The following is a 22079-nucleotide window of genomic DNA, read 5'->3' as shown; positions in this document are numbered from 1 at the left end:
TATAACTTTCTGTATATATGTGTTTAATACACTTCACCGCACTTTGGATGTTTTTTGTTTTTCCTCTTATTTATTTTTATTTTTATTTTTTTTACACACTGCACTGCAATTGTTCGTCTCTGTAGATATCTTTTTGTTTTCACTATCCCACTGCACTTTGCGTTTTGTTCACTTTATGAACGTACAATATATATATATATATTTTTTTTTTTTGTTAAACACCCATAGTGCCTTCCACTGGGGCTCGAAGGACCATAGTTAATTCCAACCTTTTTTAATTATTGACTCACCACTCACTAAGTGTATAATAATAAAATGTGTATAAAAAATAATCGGGAATCTTCACGTTGACGAGGTGTCTGCTTCGAAACTGATACGCGGCGGGAATCTTCACGATGACGAAGTGTCTGCTTCGAACTTGATACGCAAAAGAGAGGTCAGCCGCTTCCCGTGTTTTGGTTTTGTTGATGGTTGGTGGGGTGATCGCCGGTGTGTTGGATATCCTGGGTGGTAGGGTCGTTGTGTGAGGTGTATGTTGCGTAAGGTGAGGTGGTGAATGTTGCGAGAGGTGATGTGGTGAATGTTGCTGATGTGTGTTGTAAATTGTGTTAGTTGATGTGTAGATTGTGTTAGGTGTGTTAGTGTGTATGTTTTCGGGACGACGTAGGCTCATTTAGGCAGCACAAAATACATTTTAAATGTATTTTCATAAATATTTTTAATAATATTGTGGCGAACACAAATACCAGAACAAATCAGAATCAACGATAAACTGCAAGGAGCAACTAGACAGCGAATTCGTAGTTGCCAGAATGTTCTAGTAGCGAACTTTTGTTAAAAATTTACTATATAAGGGCTGCCGGACTGTGCAGCAGACACAGTTCTAATTAGAGTGTTGCCGTGTAAAGAGCAATTAAGCTATAAGTGTTAAGTTGTTGGAATTGGAAATGAAGATAAGTGTATAGCATTAAATTGGGACTTTAATTTAACAATCCAGTGATCGAGCTTAAGAGTGAGTTATAGTTAGACGATTTATCGAGAAATCCGTAACAATAAGTGTCAGAAGTGGGATTGTCAAATAAATTGCCAAGGAGATAATTATTTGAAAATGGCCAAGTTTAACGATCTGAAGATTCCACAACTGAAAAAGGAGCTGCAGCAACGTGGTTTGCCGACAAATGGATTAAAAACTGAATTACAATCACGGTTGAGAGAGGCCATGGAGGCGGAAAACATTAATGTTGAGGAATATGTCTTTCACATGGAATTAGAGGAAGAGACAACAAAGATAGAAGAAAAGGAAGAGGCTCAATGCTCGTCAAAGAATGTGGACATAAACATGATTTTTGCTGCAATATCGCAGATGGGGAAAGAGATGTCAGCGCAACTGTTACCAGCCCAATAATCCAGTTGGACGTAAACGCAAAGCTGAGGAAGATCAAGCAAATGTCAAATCAAACCAATCGTTAAACTAAAGCGAGCCAGCCGAAAAGGGCACGCGCTGGCTCCCGCAAGCAAATGCCCTGTAATCTACATTTCACAAATAAGCCGGAATACGAGTAACGTTACCGTTAGTGGATGTGTAGACGGTAAAAAACGCATACTGACTGTGGATACGGGCGCATCACATTCCAAAATTCGATCTGATCTGGTTGAGAAAGAAGTGAGACCGTTAGCTGGGGCAAAGTTGCGTACTGCAACTGGAGAAGATACCCTAGTTCTCGGAAAGGTAACGTGCGGGATCGTAATTGGAAAGGTAGCCGTGTTACATAATTTTATAGTTCAGATATCGTTGACGAAGTCATAATTGGAGTAGACTTTTTTACGAATCAAGGAATCAAAATTGACATGAAAAACAGGATTATGTCCTATAAAAATATGGAAGTGCCACTTATGTTCGGTTACGATAATAAGTACAACGTTAGACGAGTGATAACAACAGAGAGCTGTATTAGGGCAGTGTCAAGAGATTGAGGCCGTGATAAATTGCGAAATAGGTCTTGAGGAAGATTCCATGGACGAAAACGATATATCGAGCGAAATTAACGCATGGATCGAGGAAATAGAGGCAAACTATTAAACTACGGCTGAACAACTTCTTCTCATATACTCATCCATATTTGATAAAGACGATGCCAAACCAGGAAGAACCAAAGTTGTTAAACATTTTATTAACACAGGTGATGCAAGACCAATTCGCCAGGCTCCTCGGAGCATTCCTTTAACAAAACGTGAAGTTGTAAGCCAGACCATACGTGAAATGAGCGAAAGCGGCGTAATCAAACCATCAGAGAGTCCGTGGAGCTCACCTGTAGTACTTGTGAAAAAGAAAGATGGCAACACGAGATTTTTTGTGGACTATAGAAGGTTGAATGATGTAATGAAGAAAGACAGTTATCCACTACCTAGAATCGATGACACACTTGACTCCTTATCAGGCACAAAATGGTTCTCAACACTTGATTTAAAAAGTGGTTATTGGCAAGTGGAGGTAAACGAAGAAGAGAAAGAAAAGACGGCTTTCAGCGTTGGAGATGGTCTATGGCAATTTACTGTAATGCCCTTTTGATTATGTAACGCTCCTGCTACTTTTGAGAGACTTATGGACCAGGTACTAAAAGGATTACACTGAAAGACCTGTTTGGTATACCTCGACGATATCATCGTGCTGGGTAATAGCTTCGATGAACACCTTAAGAACTTGGAAGAGGTTTTCCAACGGATAGCTAGCGCTGGTCTGAAGCTGAGTCCAAAGAAGTTATCCCTTTTCAAATAGGAAGTAAGCTACTTAGGACACAAAGTGACAACAGAGGGTATTTGCACAGCGAATGAAAAGATCGAGGCAGTAAGAGATTGGCCCGCTCCTAAAAATGTACATGAATTGCAGAGTTTCCTTGGACTGTGTACTTATTATAGGCGATTCGTTCCAAAAATTTGCCAGCGTAGCTAGTAGCCTCCATGAACTCACGAAAAAGAACAGAGTTTTTGAATGGAATAAAGAACAGGAAGTGGCTTTCCAAACTTTGAAGAAACGGTTAAGTACTGCGCCAATGTTAGCATACCCGATCCCAGAATCAACGTTTATTTTGGATACGGATGCTAGTGAATTTGCAGCAGGAGGCGTTCTATCACAAGTCATTGATGGGCAAGAGATGGTTGATGGTTGCGTATTACAACCAGACCATAAGCAAGCCAGAGAGAAATTATTGTGTTACTCGGAAGGAATTACTGGCGTTAGTGAAGTGCATCAAACATTTTCATAAGTATCTTTATGGCCAACGATTTCGGGTGAGGACAGATCATGCAATTCAGGAACCCAGAAGGACAGTTGTCACGGTGGATTGAGAGAATCCATAGTTACGACTTCTCTACAGAAGATCATAAAGGTAGTAGTCATGGAAATGCTGATGCCATGTCCCGCCGTCCCTGTAGTCTGGAATACAGACATTGCTCAAAAGCTGAGGCCAAAGAACACATTATAGATGTCCGATTAATGACTATAACATCAGACTGGGATCCGGAGGAGCTACGGAAATGTCAGCAAGAGGATCCAGATTTGAAAAGTGTAATACACGGAAGAAATAGCTGCAGAAAGCCCAGTCGCAAAGGCTTATTGGGCACAATGGAATAGTTTGAAGTTAGTGTCTGGCTGCTTGCATCGCGAATGGTAAAGCGAAGATGGGCGAAGTTCACGAGCTCTGATGATTGTTCCAAAAGTAAGAATTCCTGAAGTTCTCAACGAGCTGCACAACGGTCCAAGTGGAGGACACATGGGTATCACTAAAACCTTGGAGAAATTAAAACGAAGATTTGTTTGGTTGTCATGGACTATTTCAGCAAATGGCCAGAGGTATACGCAATTCCTAACCAAGAGGCAGGAACAGTAGCGGATGTATTCATCAACAATTGGGTATCGAGATATGGTGTTCCAATAGAATTACATTCTGACCAAGGGAGAAATTTTGACTCAGCTCTAATACAGGAGATATGCCAGAAGCTGGGTATTCGGAAAACCCGTACAACTGCACTACATCCACAGTCCGATGGCATGGTAGAATGATTTAATCGAACTTTAGAAGAACATATGAGGAAAGTTGTGGACAAGTATCAACAAGATTGGGATACCCATATGTCCTTGTTCCTGATGGCTTATCGGTCTGCTGTACATGAAACAACGGGGCAGACTCCAGCAAGGGTAATTTTTGGTAATGATCTTCGACTACCGATTGATTTAAAATTTGGAATTAACGCCAACGGAGGAAGGAATACTAAGGAATTCAATAGCATCTTAGAAGACGAGATGAGGGATATACATGCTATGGTGAGACAGCGCACCAAAATTATGAGCGATAAGATGAAAGAAAAATACGACAAAACAACAAACTGTGAGGGTTTTATTGAAGGCGATTGGGTATTGTTATATAACCCACAACTAAAGAAAGGGTTATCTACCAAATTACAGTGTAATACAGTTTTACAGACCATTGGAGGACCAAGGAATAAAATGAAGGTGGGTCATCTGGAACGGCTTGCAGCGTTTGGTAGCGCAAATATGTCTAATCGGGACGATCAGACTTAGGTAGAGGGCAGTGTGGCGAACACGAATACCAGAACAAATCAGAATCAACGATAAACTGCTAGAAGCAACTAGACAGCGAATTCGTAGTTGCCAGAATGTTCTAGTAGCGAACTTTTGTTAAAAATTTACTATATAGGGCTGCCGGATTGTGCAGCAGACACAGTTCTAATTAGAGTGTTGCCGTGTAAAGAGCAATTAATCTATAAGTGTTAAGTTGTTGGAATTGGAAATAAAGATAAGTATATAGCATTAAAATGGGACTATAATTTAACAATCCAGTGATCGAGCTCAAGAGTGAGTTATAGTTAGACGATTTATCGAGAAATCCGTAACAATATATTTAAAATAACTGAAGAATCGGTTGTATCGGAGATATGTGATATAGTGTCCGAAGTGGCCGATTCCGACAAAATGCACATATGTATTAAATTTCATTCGTATATCTCAAAAACTAACGAAAAAATTTTTATAATCCCTTAAAATTAAACTTCGCCAAAAAAATCGCTGGCTCGAAACCGGTTGTAGACTCATATTATCTTAGGCAAAGTTTTTCAGAACGATCCATAGAATATTTTCCGCATACGCTATTTTATAGAAAAAAAAATCGGCCCGCTCTTATATACACATGTATGTATTATTATATATTGTATATGTATGAATTATTTAGACTTTTGACATAATTGAGATATAAGCTATCCTATATTTTAAGATGGATCAATATGTGTGCTAGATTTTTCAAAAATAGGGACAGGACTTTAAGAGTTTACCCCGGACAAAACAGGACGTAATTGTTATACACATATATATATGTATACGTATAAATATTATGCGCTTACTTAATTTTGTTAAGATGCTTTACATATATGTATATAATATATGGAATGTATTAGCTCTGCATATCAACAAACCACCTCAGACGCAACGGTGTTTTTGCTAACAAGTCAGGTAAAGGCACTGGGATCCATAAACCTTAAAGGCACTATCTGTGCAAAGGTTTAACCCATTTTCACACTGTCTGAAGAAGTGCCGAAAAGATTTTTCCTGAGTAAATTTAATTAAAATGATGTAAATGATTTGTGAGATGTATATAAATTAAACCTATTAGAGAGCGGGGCCAAGCCCATTTTTGTAATTTTCAAACCACAGACAAAACTTTCATACTCTCTGCAATAATATAATTAATATAATATATGTAAAAATTACAGCAGCATAAGTCTCGGAATAAAAATCGACCTAAAACTACATGTACTTTTACTGAACTAACAACAAAGTAAAATTTGCTTCACCTAAGAGAATAGCAATGTCGGCCAGCAGTGAATGAATGACGAATATCCCGATAATTTCGAGTGGGCCATCGCGTGCCTGTGCAAGGCAACTAGATTGCTGTGATCGTTTTGCGTATTATTCTTAAAAAGGATTGTGATGTCGTTCGGAGCCAAAGTAAGCTAATTGTGGTACGTCGTGAGCATCCCTGTCTGAAATTACAGTTTGCGTGATTTTCAATTTAACAGTGGAATAGTATCAGAGCCCGTAAGCATTTACAAATTAGATCTCTTAAAGTCTAACGAATAATATTGGAACAAACAAGAAAAAACGTTAACTTCGGCTGCACTGAAGCTGTAATACCTTTCACATGTGAACTTTGCTATAACCACTCCTACTTCCCACATATCATAATTTTTAATTTCATACATGATTCTCTCACTTTACAGTACATATATTAATCAATGAAGTTATCGAAATAAAATCTTGCGCAAGCTTCCCTTAGCCCTACTTTAATCAACGTAATAATCTTCGGCTACTCGGTTCACTTTATACTGTCTTTAAGATAGCTTCGTTTTCATTTTCATTCAGCTGATGGTGTTTCTGGGCCTCCTTTGTCCTTATTTATCAGAGTCAAATGTTGTCTCTTCCACACTTCTAGAAAGATGACCTCGTTCAGACATGCATAATACATAGATAGCAATAAGTAGGGACGTTCTGCGGCGATTAACTTTACCACTTCCACCGGTATTCCTCCAGAGGGAAAGGTGGACGTGAGGGCTCTAGCGTATACTTTGGTGGGTATCTTTCCAGAACATGGGTTGGGAACAGAGTGCTTACGATGTTCTGCATGGCTGCAGCATTTAACTCTGGGATGGACTGTTTCTACCAAGTTTTCTCATTACGATCTTGTATCTGAGACCCCACGGACTTTTGTTTATATCGCTACATAGCTCTTTCCATATATCTTTCTTTGCCTTTATTATTGCACCTTTCAGCTCAGTTTTCGCAGCTTTATATTCCTTTTGCGCTACCATTCCGTTTCTTCCTCTTCTTCTAGCCTTTGTATTGTATATCGTCGTCTTTAACGCAGGCAAGTTTGTCTCAGATTTTTTATATCGGGGTTGTGTCGTTGGATCCCGGCCTTCTGAAAGTTGTTTGGGATCCTTTATTGGCAACGATAAGTCCTGATCTAGCTGCCATGTGAAGGATTTTGCGTCTCCTCGAATTTGTTGTCGGTGTGTCCCGTTCTGTGGCTTTGAAATCTCCGGCTATGATTTAGTGGCGATTTGTGTGATGAACAGCGCCCTCTATCTCACCGAACTATGCTTGAAATTCTGAGATAGGATCGCTCGGTGTCAGGTAGCAGCTAATTATCGTGATGTTTTCGTTGCTTATCCAGACAAACCCATGTCCTCTCCCGTTGTTTGATTTTTTGAAGATGCTGCTTTCCGTTAGCCATATTACCACTGTTGCGGTGATGTGCTCCAAAGATGGTTCGTCTTGCCCTATCCTGTACTTCTCGCTAATGATTGCTACCTCGATTCCGAATTCCTGCATGAGCTGTGATAGCAAGGAGTCAGGGGTTTTGCTTCTGTGCATTTTACACTACAAAATCTTCATATCTTTATTTGTTCCTTGTTCGGCTATGCTTTTGTTCCACGCAGAGGCAACAGCTCGGTGGGTTTTTCTAATCTTTCCGCTTGTGCCGATTTCCCGCAACGTATGCATAATCCTTGGCCTTTTCTATCGGGCACTTTGCACTCCCATTGTAGGTGACCAAAGTTGAAGCATCTGTAGCATTTTTTACTTCCTTCATGAGCTTCATCCTGCAGCTGATCCATTCTATTTTTTTGTGATCTCGTCATGTCTGCTGTTTATTTTCCTTTTAACTACTACTCTCTGACTGATATTCGACTGGTCTGGATGCAGTCCATTTAGAAAGAGCTGTCACTGCCGTTTAAACATTTGGGGTTTGGTTGCATGTGTCTAGGGATTGAGTTGCGCTTGTGCGTCTTGTATTCCTTTCTGCATTTCTCCAGTTCCGCCGCAGGCTTGCTATAATGATAAAGAGCTCGTCTAGCACGGATACCCGATTTTTCACCTCTGTGCTTATGGTTTTCTGCCTTGAGACTGCCATATTTATCTTTCTAAGGGTGGCGCGACACTTTAGAAGCGCCTAATCTTCTTCTGCTCTCATCTTCAGGATAAACTCCTGCCTTAGAGAGCTGTGTTCATTTGCATCTGTTTGCCTGTTTGCATCTACTAACATAGGAATAGGGGAAGCGGATTCTTCCATGCTGATAGTTTGGATTGCCCTCTCGTTTCCTATCTGAGGCGGTGAGCGCCTTCAAAAGGCATTCAATTCGTCGTCTGTTTGTGATTTTTGGTGTTTCTCTCGTTTGTTTTCATTTGTTTTGTTATTCATGTTCATTTTGTAAAGGTCCCCGCTTCAAGCCGCAATCTCCGTTCGATCATACAATTGCACATTCGGTCCCTGTGGTTATCTATGCATTGCAGGGAGGCCAAACGAGGATTGACCCGAAACCTTTTGGGAGTTCGTGTTCAGAGCTAAGACCAAAGCACTAGTCAAGATTTAAATCAACTGAGCCTGTACCGCTAACCTAATAGCGACGTAGCATCGAACGTACTTGACTACCTTTCATGATTTTGGCGGGACGGAGGCAGCTGTGACATTATCCTGAAATTGCTGCAAGATGTCACTCTTACATACTGAGGTAACAGAATGCCACAGCCGTCAGCCCAAGTTCAACGTTTCCAAATCATTTGTCAAAATCGTAGGCCTACTTCGTTGCTTTATTTGTCTTCTTTGTTGTTTGGATGTTTCAGGCCTTTTAAGCCGAACTCTCCTCTCCTGTCCCTCTTGGTCAGGAGCTGCTTATTGGGTATTCGCAGCTTACCTAAGAACTTAGGTCGTCAACAGTTCGCCAAGCCCGGCTAAACATCAGAATAATAAAAATGCACTATCCAACTTGTAATATGATCTAGTAAACTCAATTAGTAATAAGTACGCATGTACGTGTATATAAAAATTAACTCATGCCAGCGACGTCAGTTGAGTCTGAGAGGATGTTCAGTAACATAAGTCTCGACTAATAATAACGGACCGTAGATCGAGATTAAAACCTAAACATGTGGACATATTGTTATTCTTAAATTAAAATACGTGACTCTTTGCCAAAAATGTTTTTTTTTTATAAATATGTTTTTGCTTGTACTATCGATAGCTACGATCTAACGATGACATACTATAGTACAATAAAGCATTGATTAATATTGAGGATCATTGCATTGTAATTGCAAATTTTATAAATTCAGCACTTATGGCAAGCTTCTATTAAACACTAAAAGTAACCGAGCTGAAACAGTGTAAAATTATCATTTGGGATAAATGCACTATGGCGCATAAAGATGTAAAAAACAACATGAAACTATTTAGCGGCACTCTGTCACTTCTTTAAGGTGATTTTATATAGGAACTTCCCGTTAATTCAGGTTCAACGTACGCTGATGGTTGATTTCATTAGCAATGAAGATCAAACGTTGTCAGTTTGTGGCTTAGATTTGAGTACACCATGTTTTTCCCAAGGACGACTTTATGTGGCATGTTCTCGCCTACTCAAACCATCCGTTGGTTTGTATTCGTTAAAGATGGACTGATCAAAAATATTGTACACTCCATTACCAATTGTAATTTACTAAGTATACTTTAATTGTCTACAATTATTAATTTGTCTTACAATTATAATTAAATTCCCCACACACTTATAGTGTTAGTTGTTTTTAAAACAAGAAAAAACGTTAACTCGATCGATAGCATGAAAACTGAAGGACTAGTTTGTATATATACAGACAGACGGACAGACAGACAGACGGACATGGCTAAATCAACTCAGCTCATCATGCTGATCATTTATGTATATATTTTATAGGGTCTCCGACGTTTCCTTCTGGGTGTTACAAACTTCGTGGCAAACTATATATATAATATCAGGGTATAAATATTTCCTAAAAATAAGGTATATAGCAGAACAACGTTTGTCGGTTCAGCTAGTATAAATATAAAACTGTTCTGTTTGATTGGTATCTTTTGTGTGTGTACATATTGAAACTAACTAAAATTTGAATTTTAATTTCAGGATTGACTCGATCGTGTGATACTGTGCTAATTGCAGAAATGTCCGTCTTGAGATTTCAGCCATCTATTTTATGTAGCGGTCTTTCACAATCTGGTGTCTTATGTCGCTACGACAACTGTTCTCGAAGTTATTTTAATAAAGACTATGAAAGGAACAACGACAGCAATCACAGCAATATAAAAAAAAGGAAGGAATTCATTTATAAATTCTATGTACCATCAGATATCGGTGCTGCTACTGCTCTTATTTCAATATTGGAAGCCTGTAAAGAATGTCCTGATATTGTGTTTCAAATTCAATCAAACGCTTTTCCGAAATCAATTTATGAAAGCCAAGACAAAGTTGATCAACATAATTTCATTCAAAGCGTTCATGTAATAAAACCAAACCAAACTGCAAACATTTCATTCGAGTTCCACGTTCAAGAGGAAGCTTGGCATTATATACATGTAAATTTTTTCAAAGAAAAAAAAAAAATATCAGAAAGATGGAAAACAAAGTTGACTAAGCCATTCGCTCCTCAAAACGAAGAAGTTTTAAATTATTCTATAATGAATTCAACTCAAAGTGGATGTCACCAAGTACAATACGGTTTGGTAATAAATTTTCAAACATCTTTTGACACTTCGCATAAAGAACCGGAAAAGGCAATAATCAATCCAACTTTTACCACGAAGATTGTAAGCGCTGAAATTTTTGACGAAAATATTACCATAGATTTTCTAAACCATGATCCCAAAGAATGGCTACCAAAACGATTTCGAGGTATAGACTTTTATCCACTCTTACGTCAAACATATCGAGAGTTTTTTATGTTTGATTATGACCTTATGCCTGACAAAAATGGCACAGTTCCATTTGTTCTTAATTTAACCGCCGGTATACCTGCTGGCTTTGCTTTTGAGGTTCGTGGTGTACATGACACAGGTGGGACTTTATCTTTCGCTGTATCAATGAAAAAAGAATTAGATAGCGAATCAATTGCATTGAAAAAATTGTTTTCTACCAGTACTGAGAAGGATGCTATTGTAAAAGGAAACGAAAAAATGTTCGGAGTAGGATCTTTGTCCAAAAGCAATAAAACAATATTAGTTTGTATGCACTTATCAGAACCAGGAATTCCAATTTGGCCAGATAAATGCCAGTACGGCCAACAAGTTTTTCCAGCCGCAAGTATTGTAAATAATACTGATTTCAGCACAACTACAGGCGTTGTTCACGTTCCATTTCCAGAAAGAGGAAGATGGTACATTAGCATGGCCTTATATTGCCACGTAAATAAATCGGCACCTCACTTAACGCTAATAGATAGAGTAAAAGACTTTATAAAAACTAATATACATACTTTGGACAAGATAAATCAAACGTGCCCTTGCTTTCCAGAATTGAGGCGATACGTTAGATGTATTGCAAATATTGAATGTTTAAATTCAATGACTAAGGCAGAGACGTTTAAAGTAAAAGATTGCTTAGTGGATCCTAAATGTACTCCTAATTATCTCGATATGATCCTCGATTTTGAAGTGCATCAAAAACTTACCAATAATCAACACTTTGCGTTGGAAAACTGCAACACTTCAGTTGTATTTACGATCTCATCGAATCCCTGTGTTGTTGGCCGTTGTGGACGATATGGTCGTTGCTACCATTACATGTCAGGAGGATTCGTATTTTCTACTTGTGTGTGCTTTAAAGGCTATCGAGGTTGGGATTGTTCTGAGGATAGTGAAGTGCCTTCAAATGTTTCTGTCCTTGCGGCATCTCTTTTACTTTCCCTTAGTAACCTAATTTTTGTACCCAGCATTTACATTGCAATTCGACGTTACTACTACACCGAAGCAACTATTTATTTTTTCGCTATGTTTTTTTCTATATTTTATCATGTTTGTGATTCAGGAGAGGATGAGTACAGTTTTTGTTTAGTAAAAATAGGAGTACTGCAGTTTAGTGATTTTTATTGTGGTCTTCTAGCCATTTGGGTTACTTTAATCGCAATGGCACACATTCGTCAACAATTCGTCTCAATTCTACATATGCTTGGTGCAGTTCTTTTAGCTTTTGGTACTGAACTCAATAAACAGAGTCTTTGGGTATTTTTAGTCCCTGCGCTTACAGGTATATGTCTCATTTCTACCAGTTGGGGTATACGTTGTTACAAAATGCGAAAATGGTATCCATCACCAAAGTTCCTTATAATTTATATGCCCTTAGGCGTGGTACTCGTAATGGTAGGTCTAATCTGCTTTGCTTTCTTGCAAACGAAAAAAAACTACCACATCGTTCATTCAATTTGGCATATGGTAATGGCTCTAAGTATTCTTTGCCTGCTCCCTTCACGAAAGTACTTCATACCAAAGTGCTAGCACTCATCACTGTTAACAAATCTTCTCCTCCAACAGAAACAGAAATAGTGTTTAAAACTATATAACAAAATAAAAATTTGGCAACATTTAAATATACATATGTATGTACATACGAGGTGTGTTCAAAGAAAAAGGGGAATTATGAATATTTTGAAAAGTACTTAATCTCCTTTTAGATATAATACACTTGTGCCAATGCTTTTATCAATCCTCGAAGCATTTCTGAAATGCGCTTTCTTCGATTCTGACTTGATCTCACCAACTGTGGCAAAACGCTTTCCTTTTATTAACACGCTTATATTAGTTTCACTTGTATGTCTGTTTGTAACTCAAAAACTAAACTCAACACGATTACAAAGTATGCGCAAAATGTTTGCATACTTTTTAACACTCTTTTATTAGCTTCATTTCTATGTGTGTCTGTCTGTTTGTAATCAAACTAAACCCAACACGACTACAAAGTATGCGCAAAATATTTGCATACTTTTAGGCATATTTTGACATCTCAAAGGGAACAAATCAACTGAACGGACAACAAAAATTATAATATTTAGGATAAAATTTTTTAATGGCAGATCAAAATATGGAATTTAATAAAAAATAAAAAAGAATTGAATAAATGAGAAGTTAGTATTGCTTAAAATATTTTTATTATCTTACAAGAGACTTAGACTATTCAGGAATTTTTATTATTGAAACTATAGTTTTATGGTAACTGAAATAAGATGCATAAGTTTGAGACTTGACATCCTCTAAATATCTGGAAAATACCGCGTGAATGGTGTTTCCATATTTTGTAGTGGATTCTTGTGGATCAATATTCATTTTCAAATTCAATCTTTCCGAAAGAAAACTTGTCAACCGCTCTGACTTTTTATCAGCGAAGTTGATGTTGAAAACGCCACCGAAGATGAGTGGAAATTTGTTACCACTGATAATCCGATTGAAATACCTATTTGGTCGCCAATAATATAATATCGATTCACAAATCATCAAGCACAAGTTCATACAACTGTGTCTAAAATGATTAATTGAAAAATTTCATTTATATTTTTAGCAAGACACAATTATAAGATGATAGAATTCTGGTAAAAAGAGCCGAGAAAATATGAAATAGAATCGAGTTCATAACGATGAGTCATACCATATATTGGTCATACATTACATACTGTGATACTTCGTCCGAAAATGTACATAGTGTAGATAGCTACAGCTACTATTTATTAAAAAATAATAAAATATAAATAAATATAGTTTAAAAAAACTAAAAAAAAAAACGCTTTTAAAGAATATCGAACTAAAAAGTTGAAAATTAATATAGTTTAAAAAAACTAAAGACACACGCTTTTAAAGAATATTGAACGAAAAAGTTGAAAATAATTTTAAAAATTAATTAAAAAAAATAGTATATAAAAAATACTAGTATAATTGAGGAAAAAGCGTGGGGCGTTCGATATACGAAAATTATGGCAAAAAGCGCCCTAAGCCTTTTCCTCAATTATACTAGTATTTTTTTAAGTTAATTTTTAAAATTATTTTCTACTTTTTCGTTCGATATTCTTTAAAAGCGTGTGTCTTTAGTTTTTTTAAACTATATTTATTGGTTCTTCAGTTTTGGGAATAGGAAAAAGTCGAAGGGAGCCAAATATGGTGAATATGGTGGTAGAGGCATGATTACGGTTTTGTTTTTGGCCAAACAATCACGAATAAGCATTGATGTGTGAGCTGGCCATTTAGCAATTTCGGAACAAACTTCGCTGCCACAAGTTTCATACCCAAAACATTCGAGAAAATTGAATGACATGAGCCGATTGATATGCCTCTAACCTTCCCTAGTAATTCGACGATTTTCAACAACAATTTTTTTTACTGTTTAAATGTTTCTTTCGTTTGCTGACATGTGTCGGACCTCCAGGATGCTCATCAGCAAAATTTAATACATATTATTTTATCAATTTCTCTCAAAATTCAAAAATCGAAAAGCACACAAAAACGTAATTAAACTTTTCTGTTTGTTGTCAAAAACAAACTACTTATTGAAATTTGCTCATAATGCAAGGACATGATAAACATACTTGTATGTGTCCGATTGTAACAAAAACAAAATATCATTAATCGAATGTACACATCCAGCGAAAAATCAAAATTCACCTTTTCCTTACAACACACCTCGTATATCTTAAAAGCTAATTGATTGGTTGCTAATTTTTTTTCGATATAAAATATACATACCTATGTATGTACGTAAATATATATTTATTTTTATAAAATCAACAGAATATATTAGAATTTGTCTTATATGTATGTTTACTTATAAATGGAACTATTAAAGAAATCTCGCGCGAATGTTTTTGTCTTCATCATTGCTTTTTTAATTATTGTTGATCCAGCTTGATCCCGATATTGTATGTTTTCATTGAAACAGCAATGCTATGAGCTCAAATGAGATGTTTTGGTGTAACACGTGAAATTTGGAAAGACCCACTTGTAAAATAATATAGGAGTAGAAAGAATTGAAGAGAATTGCTATGTACGATCTTAAGGATATAACAAAAATATACTTGTGCTGCTTTCCTTAAAATATATTATCTTAAGAAAGTAACTGTCACAGGAATAAAAGTCAATATTGGAGACAATTTTATCGTTACATTATAAGCTTCGAAAAAAAACTTTTTTTTTGTATTGTTCTATCTAAGCCCACTTTATACTACCATACTATAAAATGATGTAAGTAATCACGTAGAGTATGACTTATTTATAGGTCATTGACTTACATAACTTCTTTAGTACATTTGGTTTTATATCCGAAATATTTATTAAAATCAACTTAACTAACTCATATTACTATTATATTAGTGCTGTGGGAAAATGCATACGGATATTAAAAATCTTTACTGTCGAATTAATTAATGCTGGTGCTATTAAAAAACATAAAAATATATCGGTATATATTGATACTAAGTGGCAGTAACGCCTGAAAACTTTATGAAAAATTCATGAAACTTTGTTGGGGGACTGCAAAATGTAAGTAGTTGAGTTAGCTAATATAATCTCACAGAAATGCATAGGTTATATCATTCATGCTGAAACAAAGTGTACAAGTTTTGTACACCTAACAGTCGTTTGTGAAATCTAAAACTAATCGAGACAGTTATAGGGTTATATTATATATATTTTCATGATTAAATTGATGAGACGTTCAGTTCCGTGTGAATGTTTGTCCGCCCGTTTATCCGTGAAAGCGATGGGTAGGTACCGTTAGGAGAGCCATTGTGAAACCAAATGGACTAAAGACATAAATTCAACAAGATTTATTTGTGCAACTTCTGGAATATCGCTAAGAAATCCTCCACCGATAGCTCCGATTATTTCTCTATACAAAGCCTTGCGTACAAGATATTCTACAGTTTCTTCTTATTCTACCTCTTGATAGCATCTACAATAATCGTTATACTTGTATGGTATCTCCAGTCTGCTGGCATGTCTGCCAATAAAACTATGACCCAATCATTCCACGTTTGTCTGCTTGTTGAACAAGTCAGGGATAGTTTTCATTAATGCTCAGCTATATCTATAACACGTTTACCGATTAAAGATCTCCGATGATACCCTAAGATACTTTAGCGATCTCAAAGCCGCTTGGCCATCTGTGTATATTGTAAATATATTTCTTGTTGTAAACACACTCTTTATCCGAACGACGAGGCTTTTTTTAATTGGTTTAATTTACTGTCTGATTTGGCGTTGTTTTAAGGGCCTCACTGATATACATACTTGTATATACTTGTTGCTCCTTGTATGCTCTCCATATGTCTTACCACATTTTTCTTTTTCATTATTAAATCCAATAGACCAATGGCCTTACAATTTATGTGTAGAGCCATTAAGTTATGCGAGGCGTTAATTTTCACCATCCCTTTACATTTTTAAAAGACTTCTGCTGCTTTCTTTACCCTAGCATCTAAGTTTGTTTTACATGATACCTTCTTGTCTTAAATTAGTTCCAAGTAACGTATTCTTTCCCTTTGATTGCTTGGTACCATTTATTAATGGCGGCGAAAATTATGAAATTCTTTGTTTCATATTGAAAAATACTGAGATTTCCATTAATCATTACCGCATTTTTAGAATAAATGAGGAAATATTAATTGGTCTAAAATCGTTTGGACCTTTATGAGAGCTTTTGCCAGCGTTTGGTATATACATATATGACCTTGACTTTCCTCCATAACGGGGGAATACAATTTTCCTACAGGTCAGGTCCTGGCGATTTCTATTTTTTTCTGATACTATATCTATAGGAATGTGTCCTCAACAGCATAGCTGCCCGGGAAGTGAGGCTTAAGGACTCTTCACTGGAAACTGTCCGACTATGATCTAAGTTCTGAAGGTACTCAATGCTATGACCAGACTGTGCTATAATTTTCCTTTGACGAGACACTTCTGCCGTAGTCTCGATATCATTACAGATAAATTTCCAATAATATCTTTTTACTTTTCTTATATCTTTTTATATTACATAGAAAGTTGTAATAACCTCCTTCTCCTCTACTTGGGATTGTTTAGCTACATTAAATTGCTCTGAAATCTTTCTGAGAATTTTTCAGTTCGAGGGACCATCGCAGTGGCCTAATTCTTCCCCTATTAAGTGTTATTTAATTCTTAATTCCGATTCTAATATTTGTCTGCAAGATTCCGTGAACCGTTTAACGAGGATGGTTAGGTCCTCTTTGGACCTTAGGATGGATTGGGGGAATACGTATATTTAGCTCTTGAATTTTCACTTGCCAGTTTGCACATATACATTCAATGTAGTGCTGATCCAGAAATTAGTGCTCTTCAAGAGTAGAAGAGTTTCCTAGTAAAACGAAACTCACCTCTTTTGTTTTTGTCTTTGCTCCCCCATAGTGTGTAGTGTGCATTTGAATCGCATCCAAGTTTATCATATTCTTGGATGCCTTACTAGCCTGTGCCAGCTTTTTTTATCAACTGCGGTGGTATTTGTTCCCCGTCGTGCGGCATTTTACCGGACACCAGCAGGTACCTGCTTTCGGCTGTCTTCCAGCTTATTGCTGTTGTGTCCTGGTTGCTATAGTTATGTATCATAAAAATGTTAAGGTTTTTTCTTACCATTATATAATACATAACCTAACTTTACCTTCACAGCTAGTCATTACAATTTGTAGTACGGTGTCCTTAGTACGCAAATTGATTAATTTTTACCTTCGTGAACCCATAAATGAAATCCGCACCACTTTTTGCCAGCGGCTCGATAGATTCTTTTGTTACTAACAGCAAGATTTAATTTTGAATTTATTTTCTATTGACCACTACCAGTCTGGCTCCAATGTATACTTCCCCAAGTTAGGCTCTAACGACTTTGTAAAGCTGAACCGATCTCTCGTCATCACAGCCCCTGCGCACGGCCGGCAGCTGTGCATGACGGTGGAGAACCCGGACTGCTTATACCCACTTCCATTCGGCTCCAGGAACTTTTTTTATTCGGAATCAACCAACTCTAGGACGCCAATCATAATGCAGTTCCGGGCCACATCAGCAAATGAGTTTACGGGTGTTATACCCATTGTTTTCGGTCTTTTGCGCTTTCAATGGAATCCTGAAACTCCATTAAAGCTTACCAATGGATGACGATAGCAGTTATACCCTTCGGAGCAGGTAGGCAGAAAACTTATTTTTGCCATATCTTTTCCCTGCATGCTTTGTAGCCTGATATTTGTTGAAAGGCTTGGTTCTGGCTGGCGCTGGTGCTGTTGCTTTTCTGGAGTTAAGTTTAGCTGCAGCTACAGTGCTAGTAGACGGCCCTTGCACCTTTGTAATGGTTACCTTCGATATCGTTAAAAACTGGGCCCTGTTTACGGCGTAACTACTTTTTTCAGGCTTTTTTTAGGACAGTCGGACTCCTTTGGTGTTTTATAAGTATTGGCTTGGGTTATATTTTAGACCCACGATTGTATGGGAAAGCAGACTTGCGCATAGACCCCCCTACGCTTTTAAGGCTATCATAATACGGAGGGCGCCAAGTATCCGCATGCTCGTTCGAGACTGGGCTATTTAAGGGCCCCCAGCCAGGCTGATCCAGGCGGGTCGCGTGACACCTTGATCTCCTACCATGATAAGGTTTCATATCTGAATTTAAAGAGCAACGAACACCTAACTACAATTTAAGATTTCTATGATTGATACATTAATGAAATTAGGTGGAGACAGTCTAAAATAATGTGATTTAACGCTGAATATGATTGAAATTGGTCAGGGCTTTGGTCTAAATACTATATTCCTAATATCATGATTGCCCATCCTCTCGTTGACTTAATTGGTCAAAAATATACTGTATACAAAATACGTGTTAATTGGTTTCCCCGCATAATTGGTTAAAAATATGTGTTATTGAAAAAAAGAGAGAGGTATCTCTCACACATTCACTAATATACCATATAAGGTGTAAAGCCAAACGGATGATATTGGAAAGAAATTCGCTGTAAATTGAATTAAGATAACTCACATATTGATCAATATATATGGAACTAAGTCAACCGGAAGTTCGAAAAAATATTAATATTAGGTCTGAAAAGTGAAAGAATGAAAGGTGCCATACATGTGAAATGTAATGCTTCCGATTACCCCTTCCTACAATACTGTCCTCCCGATTTGAACAAGGAACACTTGTACAAAGTTTCATGACGATATCTCAATTTTTACTCAAGTTACAGCTTGCATAGACAGACGGGCGGACGAATAGATAGACACCCGGATTTCAACCCATCTCCTCATCCTGATCATTTATATGTACATATATACACATGTATATAACCGTTAGTTGAACAAAACTATTATACTTTATAGCAAAAAATTCGCAAGTCTGCACAGAGTGTATAAATTTCTGGTAATTCTTTTATTTAACTTTTGATCCATAATAATAAGCATACATTATTGAATATTCTCTATGCACAATATTATCTATCTTCTACAAAGTGTGTATTCAGTAATTATTCTTACCAATTAAATTATTTAAAACTAATTTACTACCTATTTTTAAAAATTCAAGCAATATAAAAAGTAATGAAATTGTTTATTATTGGAACAGAGTTTTTAAACTCTTACATACATTAATTATAGTATAGTATTACAACTTTTCGCCGCTCAGATTCAGAATATTATAGTAGTTGTGATCAGGAAAACGTTCCAGTTCAATATAATACACCTCAGTATGTAGTAGTTTATCTGGCATTTGGAGCAATTTTACAAAAGTAGGGCGCTCATTGGGATCGCCTGCCCAGCAGTAATATAATATATTATGATATATAGCTCACGTCGGCAACGTTCAGGTTTTACAAGACGGTATCCATCGCGTACCTAAAAAAACACCGAAGTTAATTATATCTTATTACCATTATATGAAGGAAAGTGTGGTTATCATTTCCTGTTCAGATTTGAAAAAATGTTAAATATTCAGGAAACGTTTTTTAAACATTATACAATAATACAATTTCTACACTCTATATCTTTACCATAATATTTGTAACAACTACTCTCACCTCTCAGAACATAAAACTGTTAGAAGTTCTCTAACATTTGAAGAAAAAGTAAAATATATCATCTCATGACTTCTGTATTAAATTTTCTTTATTGTTGATGATGGACAGAACAAATTTATTTGGTACCATTTTATAAATCAATAATGTGTAAATCACTTCATGCATAGACTTTCAGTAAAAAATATTTTTTCAGATTATACCGGAATATATGAATATAGGAATAGCAAGACTTTACGGTTAATAAGAAGGCAGAAACATCTCATTCAAACATTTATTTATCGATCTAACTAATAAAATGGCGGTTCTTCTGATATCAGCAGACTATCTTGATTAAGTTTTTGAACATGCAATATAAAATCCTCCAATCCTCAAGTTTTTGGAACTTGGAAGTGAGCTTTTCGAGCTTTGGTGACAACCGAATGCGTCGATAAAGTCTGGTAATCCAATTTGTTGGCTAATTCTGCTTCTAGGGACAATATAGCTTGTCCTGAAATTATTGCTAAAGCACTAAACGAACTTTCGCCACATGAAATCGAAAAGGGACTTTGGGAAAACTCTTCCCAATTTCCGAGCATTGAAGGCATTAAATAAGTTGTATGAATAGTAAACGTTTTTTCCAAATTTTTTTTTAGCTTAGTTGAGTTCATATATCAAGGAACTGCCAAAGAAATGAGAACGATTTCATCTGAATTAAATTCTTTTTTACTACGATTTTCAGTCAATTCTTCATCTAGGTTATTTTCTTGTTTTCTGTTTTTTTTGTGCTCATGGTAAAATCGTCCCGACACGCTCTAATTTCTCTGCAAAAATTTTGCATTCATTATGAATTGCTGTCCACTGGTCGCTCAGAAATTGCAAATCCACAAGAAGGCTTTCTATATTCCTAATTTCAGCGTCGATGGTGGCATTGACCTCTTGAAGAACCAATTTTCTTTCATTGATTGACTGAAATATTTATGGAGGCCATCAAAACGCACTCAAATATGCCCATATACAATATTTCAAAATTCCATCAACGTCTCGACGATATTCTGCTGTAACTTTTTCTAAAGCTTTTATCAACCCGGAAAAGCTTTTCGCAAATGGCTTGACGGCATCGATTCTGGCAGACCACCTTGTATTAGAAAGACAGTGGAGTGAATTGGGTATTTTGGATTTCAGAATTTCGTAACGTGTGAATATCGAAACATTTTTAAACGACACCAAACAAAATTATTGTTCGAAGACAGCATTCAGCCGAGTCGACTCCAGCCATATTCGGCGTGTGGGCACCACAGCGCTCAATTACAGCCGTAATCGTAGCCCTGTCTACGGCAAAGTTTTACAAATAAAAGCGGCAATACCTTTGCCGGTTTATTCGTGACAAATAACAAAAGCGAAAAAACGTTCCTTTATCGACAATCTCAAGGTTTAAATAAATGTTCGAATTAATTACCTATCAAAAGCATTATAATTTTTAGATATTCATTTCGTTTTATGGATAATACGGTCCCCTTCGAAAACTCAGGCCCGGTGGAAATCACTCCAGCTCAAAAATATATGCTCACGTAATATCATTTATTTACTTCACATATTGAACAATATTCAAAAATTGTATAGTATCAACCGGGATAACAAGCATGGTGACAATGGGTAATTTGGATTAGTGGACTTTATTAACTAATATATGTAGTATTGATTGAAATACCCGACTCTAATTAATTATAGAAGCAATATCTCACTAGGTATCTCACTGCAAATTGACACTGTGGTAATTGGTTCATCAGCTTTTAGGCATATACGATAGAAGTAATATGTAAAACTATAGCTTTGTATCTTACCTGTTAGTAGCTGCTAGCTATCAGGAAGAAGAAGATTGTAAGTTACTCTCACAAAGAGCGAAAACGAAAAAAACGGAAAACTAGTAAAAACTAACAAGAAAATATCAAAATGTTGTTTTTCACAATTACTTCATAATAACACTTAATCAATGAATTTTTTATTTTCATAATTCAAACCAATGAAAACAAGAAAAAACGTTAACTTCGGTTGCGCCGAAGCTATAATACCCTTCACAAATACAAAAGCCCCTTACAAGAACTTGATTCCGAACGTTCAATTTGTATGGCAGCTATATGATATAGTGATCTGATCTGACCAATTTCTGCGGAGAATAATT

At 36.5% G+C, this 22079-nt stretch overlaps 1 protein-coding gene and 1 long non-coding RNA gene across 19 annotated transcripts in view; one reads left to right on the top strand and one right to left on the bottom strand.

The window, feature by feature from the left end:
- The window catches only part of LOC118681060 (uncharacterized), a 449031-nt gene that overhangs the window by 283201 nt on the left and 143751 nt on the right, over positions 1-22079 (top strand). For 14 of the 17 annotated variants that reach the window (XM_070113060.1, XM_070113057.1, XM_070113066.1 and 11 more), the window contains one exon: positions 10003-14725. In XM_070113060.1, the coding sequence (XP_069969161.1) occupies positions 10003-12365 (2363 nt within the window). In that variant the 3' untranslated portion in view covers positions 12366-14725. Of the gene's footprint in view, positions 1-10002; positions 14726-22079 lie in introns of those variants that run through there. The other 3 variants (XR_011398016.1, XM_070113069.1, XM_070113070.1) reach the window with 2 other exon arrangements.
- The window catches only part of LOC118683637 (uncharacterized), a 66714-nt gene continuing 63847 nt past the window's right edge, over positions 19213-22079 (bottom strand). Inside the window, exon 5 of one of the 2 annotated variants that reach the window (XR_011398019.1) lies at positions 19213-19739. This is a non-coding gene — a long non-coding RNA (uncharacterized lncRNA). The remainder of the gene's footprint in view (positions 19740-22079) is intronic. The other variant, XR_011398018.1, reaches the window with a different exon arrangement.

The sequence above is a fragment of the Bactrocera oleae genome, chromosome 2 (genome assembly GCF_042242935.1).
Source record: "Bactrocera oleae isolate idBacOlea1 chromosome 2, idBacOlea1, whole genome shotgun sequence".
NCBI classification, from domain to species: Eukaryota; Metazoa; Arthropoda; class Insecta; order Diptera; family Tephritidae; genus Bactrocera; species Bactrocera oleae.
The sequence above is the reverse complement of the archived record's forward strand: the minus strand, read 5'-3'. Positions and strand labels throughout refer to the sequence as shown.